Source organism: Bidens hawaiensis, unplaced genomic scaffold (genome assembly GCF_021521415.1).
Source record: "Bidens hawaiensis isolate Kalapana, Puna unplaced genomic scaffold, B.hawaiensis_p1.1 tig00419544_1, whole genome shotgun sequence".
In the NCBI taxonomy this organism is placed as follows: Eukaryota; Viridiplantae; Streptophyta; class Magnoliopsida; order Asterales; family Asteraceae; genus Bidens; species Bidens hawaiensis.
The window spans coordinates 125,167-133,191 of record NW_027504896.1 but is presented as its reverse complement, the minus strand read 5'-3'; the positions used below and the strand labels follow the sequence as shown (position 1 = coordinate 133,191).

The 8,025-nt window shown below is 35.5% G+C and overlaps 1 protein-coding gene across 1 annotated transcript; it reads left to right on the top strand.

Moving 5' to 3' along the window:
• Positions 1–361: 361 nt before the first annotated feature.
• LOC143609317 (sugar transporter ERD6-like 16) lies at positions 362–4,434 on the top strand. The gene is made up of 16 exons (XM_077084099.1): positions 362–570; positions 967–1,029; positions 1,167–1,256; positions 2,268–2,327; positions 2,433–2,498; positions 2,580–2,645; positions 2,760–2,835; positions 2,909–2,973; positions 3,064–3,156; positions 3,245–3,325; positions 3,387–3,471; positions 3,555–3,601; positions 3,673–3,735; positions 3,821–3,994; positions 4,094–4,208; positions 4,298–4,434. The coding sequence occupies exons 1-16, from the start codon at positions 370–372 to the stop codon at positions 4,411–4,413; spliced, it is 1,461 nt and encodes a 486-aa protein (XP_076940214.1). The 5' UTR covers positions 362–369; the 3' UTR covers positions 4,414–4,434.
• Positions 4,435–8,025: the final 3,591 nt, after the last annotated feature.

Here is an 8,025-nt window from a genome sequence, read left to right as displayed (position 1 = left end):
GTAAAAAGATATTTTAACTTTCTAAATATAATATATTTATTTATTTAAAAAGTAATGGAGAGGTCGAGAAAAGCTGACGCCAAGAAAATCCAAACATTCAAGTGACAAAGGTCAACATCATCGTAACTGGCCAGATGCGGGCGTACACGTAAATCCACGTCAGATACAGCTTCATCCCACATGGAGTCTTCATCTTCTTCATGCACCCTCTATAAATACATTCATTATATCTTATAATATCATCTATCTCTAATTATCTAATCATTATTGCATCTTAATATCCCACAAATAATAACACGTTCCCCTATTGGGGCGAACTCGACTCAAACCAACGTCTCATTCGTTCGTCTGTGTTGTTTTCTTTAAGCTATGGCCATTACGGAGCACAGGGATATCGAGAAAGGCGATAACAAGGGCCTCGAAGATTTGATCGACCCGCTCCTTGATGATGACTTGAAAAAAGTTGATGATGATGAGTGTAAAGAAGAAGTCGAACAGAATTATTCGATTTCCATGGTTCTTGTAAGCACTGCTGTTGCGGTTTGTGGCTCGTTGGAGTTCGGATCTTGTGTAAGTTAAACTGTTTATTTATTTTGTTAATTCGGGTACTCGGGTACACCATTTGGTTTGTTGTACAAGCTGATGGTCTATGGTGATTTTCGAACGTTGAACGTGTTTATTTTTGTACTATTTCCAAAAATAAATATATATTACTTTTTGCAAATTGGATTATGTTTGTGTTTTAAATATATAATTTTAGTTTTAATTTAAAAAATGAAAGAAAGGAAGTAGAATACTTATTCATATGTGCCACTACTAATTTGGGTAGTGTTTTTTTTTTTTTTATTTTTTTTTATTTTATGGATTTGGTTAAAAGTGAGGTGGCTGTCCCTAACTGGTTGCTCGCGTTACGGTGGTACTTCGGGAGTTCGGGGGTTGTGGTTGAATTTGGTAAGTGTTTTGCAGGTGGGATATTCAGCTCCTGTTCAAACTGATATCAGCATTGATTTGAACTTATCTGTTGCTGAGGTTGGTTTTATCATATATATATATATATATATATGTGTATATATATATATATGTATGTATGTGTGTGTGTGTTCTTTGTTGTTTTTAGTGTTTTGTGATTGGTTAGGTTGTGATGAATGTAATATTGGTTTTTGCAGTATTCTCTATTTGGCTCAATAGTAACTATTGGTGCCATGATGGGTGCAATAATGAGCGGTAGAATTGCAGACACAATTGGTCGTAAAGGGGTATGAGATATGTTAATTTTTTGTAGTTTGTAACCTTTTTTCAATAAGAAAAAAATATAGAAAAGGGTAGTATGGTGGGACAAGGATCTAAAATATGAGCCGGATATGTTGTCTCGTTTTTTTGTCTTGTTTTGCGGTAAATAATTGTATGGTACTATATAACACGAATCGTACAGTAGTTATATTGTACGATACAAGTCTATAATACATATCATGCTGGACAAAAAAATATAAATTTTAATCAATTTTCTAGTTTTGGACTGTAAATATATACACATGTGCTTTTTAGGTCATATAAGTATGAATATGTTAATTTATTTTATTAATATCAATTCCAACAAACAAAATAAACATGCTCAAATATGATATTTAGAGTTGTTGCTTCCTATAACATGTTAAAAAATCATATAAAGGATGTTTTTGTCTTTCCAAAATCTTCTTTTAGCATTTTCATAATTTAACAAGACCTTTAATGTAATATTAAAACTTGTGTGACCGGCAAATATATTATTCCTAGCTAAACTTTATTTAAAAATACTAGTATAGCCTAATTCTTTGGCACATGTGTTTACGGAGTTTATATTTTATTTATTGTTAGATTTGTCTTTCCAAATTTTTTTAGCATTTTCATAATTTAACGTACAAGATCTTTTTAATGTAATATTAAAACTTGTGTGACCGGCAAATATATTATTCCTAAACTAGAATAGCCTAATTCTTTGACACATGTGTTTAGGGAGGTTATATTTTATTTGTTGTTAAATGGCAGCAAAGTTAAAGAAATACTAATTTTATTATATTAAGGCTTTTCAACAATTGACAATGGCCTTAAATTATTAAGCATGTGGATGAGTCATGAGTGTATAGCCATCATTCATAAGCATGCATGTATAATAAAGAATTAAAGACAGAAACAGCCTTTTTAATTTCTGACTGTACTTCATAAGCATGTGCTTCTATGTACAAAAAATACCTGCAAGATTCTGCTTATATTTTATTATTGGAAAACAGGCCATGGCATTATCAGCTGTTTTCTGTATGGCAGGATGGTTTGCAATCTTTTCCTCAATGGTAAATTACAAACTATTGCTATTTTATGGCATAACAACAGTTCCACATATTTTTTGTTTTGCCATGTTTAAAACTTAACTTTCGGTGATATAATGTTTTATTTAGGGATCTATTTTACTTGATACGGGTCGGTTCTCCACTGGATTTGGCATAGGGATTTTCTCTTTTGTGGTAAATGGCCAATACTGTATCACACTTGATGATTATCTGTCTACAATTTGCAAGAATGTTTATATTGGAATTTATAAATAGGTTCCAATATATATTTCTGAAATAGCACCAAAAAATCTACGCGGAGGGCTCACCGCTCTCAATCAGTTTAGATTCATGACTGGATGCTTAAATTATATAAATTGCAAGTATGCTTATATTTGACAAATACATATAGGTTCCAACATAAAAAAGATATCATGTCTATGTTAATTCATGCAGCTCATGATTGTTACCGGTTCGTCTATATCATTCTTGTTGGGAACTGTTGTGTCATGGAGAACATTAGCATTAACCGGTATGTGCAATATGAAAAAATCAAACAATGTTTCTATGATAAGTGAAAAAACTTAATGTTTATTAATCCGCAGGACTCGTCCCCTGCATTCTTCTGCTTATTGGCCTGCTGTTCATTCCCGAGTCCCCTCGATGGCTGGTACATTCTAGAAACTTCAAAAGACTTACGGATGTTTTAATGAATTATCGCGTAAAACATAATAACAATATATTCATGCTTTTGTTTCAGGCTAAGGTTGGACGTGAGGAAGAATTCCAAGATTCTTTGCGCAAGCTTCGTGGTGCGAAAGCAAACATATTTGCTGAAGCTGATGAGATACATGTATGCTACTTACTTCTGTTGTTAACTTGTTATGCTTTTACAATGTTTTTTCTGCTTTTGAAGTGGCTAATTGTTTTATGTTGTATAGGAGACTATATTTACTCTTCAAAGTCTTCCTAAAGTTAGAATGTCGGATCTAATAGACGCCAAATATATCAAAGCCGTTATTGTAAGCAAACATTATTCTTCTCTTATTTTAAAATTTTAAAACTGACGTGAAAGTGTTTTAGATTGCTGTTGGATTAATGGTATGCCAACAATCTGGAGGAATCAATGGAATTGGATTCTATGCAAGTGAAACCTTTCAGACTGCCGGTACGCCTTCTTTTTACAAATTCAGGTTTTATAACTTTTATGCATAGATTGTTAGTTAATTAACTCAAAACTGTCACACTCAGGACTTGCATCAGGTAAAGCCGGAACTGTTGCTTATGCCTTAATTCAGGTTTGTCAGATTCAAACCAATTTACATTCAATCCATTTATGTCTCGTTAACACTGTCATTTTTAAATACAGATTCCTGTAACGATGCTCAGTGTGGTATTAATGGACAAGTCAGGAAGAAGGGCTCTCCTTCTGGTACGTCCCTTGACTTTCGAAAAGTCAACACATAACGCATTTTTCGTGCATATAAACTAACTATTTTTGCTCACCTTTTATTAAGGTATCTTCATCAGGGACATTTCTTGGCTGTTTTCTTGCTGGAACTTCATTTTTCTTCAAGAGTCAAGCTGTTTTCCTTGAATGGGTCCCACTTCTTGCGGTTTCGGGTGTTCTAATATTCATAGCATCGTTTTCAATTGGGATGGGAGCTGTGCCTTGGTTAATCATGTCTGAGGTAACCATGGTTTGGTGGTTAACTAGTTAGCCACACCATGCCCTTTTATAAGCTTTAACATCACAACAGTCTGGTTAGCATGTTCCTTGTGGTTGACAGATATTCCCATTGCACATAAAAGGTGCTGCAGGAAGTGTAGCCGTGCTAGTGAACTGGTTTGGCGCGTGGGTGGTTTCATATAGTTTTAATTTTCTTATTAACTGGAGTCCTGCTGGTACTTACTTATCAATCCTTTGGTTTACTAGTTAATCTTGTTTTATATTCTTGATCTAAATGAGACTGATTTGTTTTGTTTTAATGTAGGTACATTTTGGTTGTTTTCGGGATTTTCTGTTCTTACAATTATCTTTGTAGCAAAACTAGTGCCGGAGACAAAAGGAAAAAGCTTAGAAGAAATTCAAGCGTCTATAAACAAGTAAGGGTTGCATTTGTTGTGTTGAGAAAAAAAGGTTGTAGTCATCGTAGGTAGATTTTTTAATAATGTAGCGTGGCGATTTGTAGTTATGCACTAGTTTTAATTGTCTAGTTAATGTAGTAATCTATTTCATTTTTTATTTTTATATAAAATTTATGTGTATTATTGCATAAATACCTTTTTATCAAGTTTCTCTTTGGAAATTGAATTGAAGGGATGTTTGGCCAAAGTCTATGATTGTGAATCAAGGTTTTGTAAACAATTTTGGCTTGGAGTTATGAAAAAAGTTCAACATGTAAGAGTACAATCACATAAGCATTCATTGTAAAGGAAGAAGTCTTTATGGAAATAATAATATATCTTGACAAAAGCTTTAGATCAGGTGTTTGGTTGGTTGAATGTGTTATAATCTAGAGGAACCGAAATATCTTTAAACTTAATGTCCAAACTTAACAGAGGCAGGCAAAGTGGATGAGTTTGCAGACGTCGAGGGTGCACTTGCTGAAATTCGATTAGGGTTGTAGGTCTCTTAAACCGGATCTTACAACTTGTTCTTGAATCAATCTCGGTTGTCGGTTAGTGGAAATCACCAGCAACTAACCAAGATCTCCGATCTTATGTTGTGTTTGATTATTTTCTACTTAAGAAAGTGAAAGAAGACAGGGTTGAGAGAGAGAGAGAGAGAGAGTTGGTATTTGTCAAAAGGTTATGTGGGAATGAGAAGCCTACACTATTTATAATGCAAGTCTCATGCATTGTACTTTATTTTCATAAGGCCCAAAGGGCTTGTTTACGTTCTTGGGCCCAAACATACATAAACTAAGAAACGAAAGCATAATTACAACTAATAACAAAACGAAAGAATACAAAAGACTAAATAACATAATCAGGCCCTACAATCTCCCTTTAGTCTTTTTTGCAGTTTCCATCTCTAATCAGTCTTGTACTCAAAGTTGTTGGGATGATCGATTAGTTGATTATCAACAACGCTACGAACGGACTTGTTGAACTTCTCAACTATTCGATTGGTGTTTGGCCGATCTGGATCTTCAAGCGTGTGCAGAGGGAGACTTGTACAACTTCATGATGTATGATTTGTCGAACCCCATCAACTCATGCTCGTCAAAGAGATGGATTGGATGCATCTACTTGCAGTGGATAACTGCTTCACCTGTCTCACCATCAAAATCCCAACAAATAAAGTCTAAAAGCGTGTTAGGTATAAAAGGTTCTCCATGATAGACTTCTCGGCCGTCCTTTGGTATTGCATACCTCCAAGCCTTCCTTTTCTTCCCCATTGTTGGATCAATCTCTGTAGGATGTTTGTAGGTCCTTCCCATATTGAGCCTGAAATTAGGGAAATCATCCTTCGCTTCTTTATGTACGAATCTCTTGAACCAACCCTCAAACCCCTTTTCACCAACACCATCACCTGTTGTCCTTACAAAATAGTTCATGTCGAGATGGGGCAGCGTATGCATTTCGGTGTAATGCATGTAGGTGAGGTCTCTATTTTCGCGCCGAATAGCCCAACTATCACTGTCGGTTATGGTCGGGTATATTCTTGTATATTAGTGTATTAATTGTTTCGTTTTAGTTTAATTGTCGTGTGAACATTGGTACTTCAAGCGTGTTTATGTGCTTCAGGTCGTTGGACGCTAAGGTTTCTTATTGGAGTAATTTACGAGCTTTGAATGATAATTTAGAAGAGCGGAATTGGTAGGCACGAATCCAAATGCAAAAAACCAAAAAAGAGCCAAAAATCCCTGCCATGAAGCCGCGAAGCGAAGGTTGGAGTAATGCTTCTTCGCGCTGCGCGAAGAAGCCAGATTGAAGCTCGACTAATTTGTCATTCGCGCTACGCGAAGGATCAGTGTTGAAGAACTTCGGGCTATGCGAAGAAGTTAAAAACATAAAATCAGTTTTCAGCCCCTATTTGAGTTATCCTTCAGTCTACCAACCGTTGGAGAACCCGAGGATGATTTTGCATCATCCCGGAGCCCTCGATTTGTCCAATCATCGCATGCTTCTATCCTTTCATCAGATAAGCGAATTCTTCGTGATGCCGATGTCAGGCTAAAACCATTGTGTTCACTTCAGGCTAGGGTTTTATGTAAACTGACCATCATCGAAATATTTTGTTTTAATGATTAAGAACTTGATTGAGTTTGTTATTTGATCTTGTTTTACCTTATCAATTGATTGTTTAAACAGTTTATGTTTTTGGTTATCAAATCGTGCATCAACTACTCGGTTGTGTTCATCAACATTTAGGAACCGCTAGTCATTGATTATCAATTGATCTTCATAATATAAAACCGGTAATTGGGTAGATCACGTTCAGTTGTGTCAACAATTCGGATTGGGTTTCGTTATTAGCACAACCAAACTACTAGTTCTAGTAATTACTGCGCAATTAACTTAACTGAATCCGTGATTAGTTTATTATCACATAACCTGAACCTGAAGTGAATCACTCTTTTCTTATAATTGTTTACAAACTTTAAAAGTAAGCGTGCGTTTTCAATAAATCTTTCTAAACTGCTTGACATCGTTTGTCTGCCTAATAATTAATTTAAGTCATGAGTTTTACTTGCACTTTCCTTTGATTCTATGAGGATACGACCTTACTTACCCATACTAGTTATAGGTATTTAAGCTTTTAAAATACTTGTTTTTATTAGATCACGACATCTACATCAAAATGGCGTTGTTTCCGGGGAATCAACGCGCAAAGTGTTAGTTTAGTCTAGTTGAGTTTAGTTTAGTTTTTGCTTTTATTATTTCTTCTTTGATTTTACGCAGAGTTTTGGTGTTTTCGTGTGTGCACATAATCTATAGGTTCATGCATACGAGGTATTCTCGAGAGAAAGAGCCGCTACAGGTTAATCCATAAATTGAAAAAACAACAAAACGAAACCGAGCAGCTTAGAAGATGAGTTTGAACCGACAACCAATAACCACAACCTCGAAACCAAATGAAGAAGATATGAATGACCAGAATAATCAAGACCCACTTGTCTACCAACCCAAAAACCAAGATCAACAACTAAATCAAGAGCAACCAATCCCCCAAAATAACCCATCACTTAACCAAAACCAAAATGCGAACATTAACCATAATAGAAATCCAGTGAATTAGTGGAAACCGAAATAAATGAGCATAGTAATTGAGTTTTGATGATAACCGATCAGTAAGGTCTAAACCACCAAACCGTCAAAGGCCGTTTCAGTTTGCAGGGGAAGAGAATGCGATTCATCCTGGTAATTAAAGAGTCGGGAATTTGGGTGAATTTGAGGACTGGGATGCTAATTATGAAGATGAATAAGAATTTGAGGATGTTCATGGGGGCGATACTATCAGATAAATCTACAACAGTACCCCCAAAATAATCTAGTACTTGAACAAAATCAGCAATCGAGAAATCGACAAGCACTGAGACGTCAAGTTAATAGGGAACCACAGGTCCCATTTTATGAGTTTGATGATGGGGTCCCGAGAGCTTTTATCCCACCACTGGTTCGGGGGGTTCAAAGCCATTTCATCCCACAGGTTGCAATGAACCCACTACCGATTATCGTTCCAGTTACAGAGTGGAGAATATTTTCAATCGGG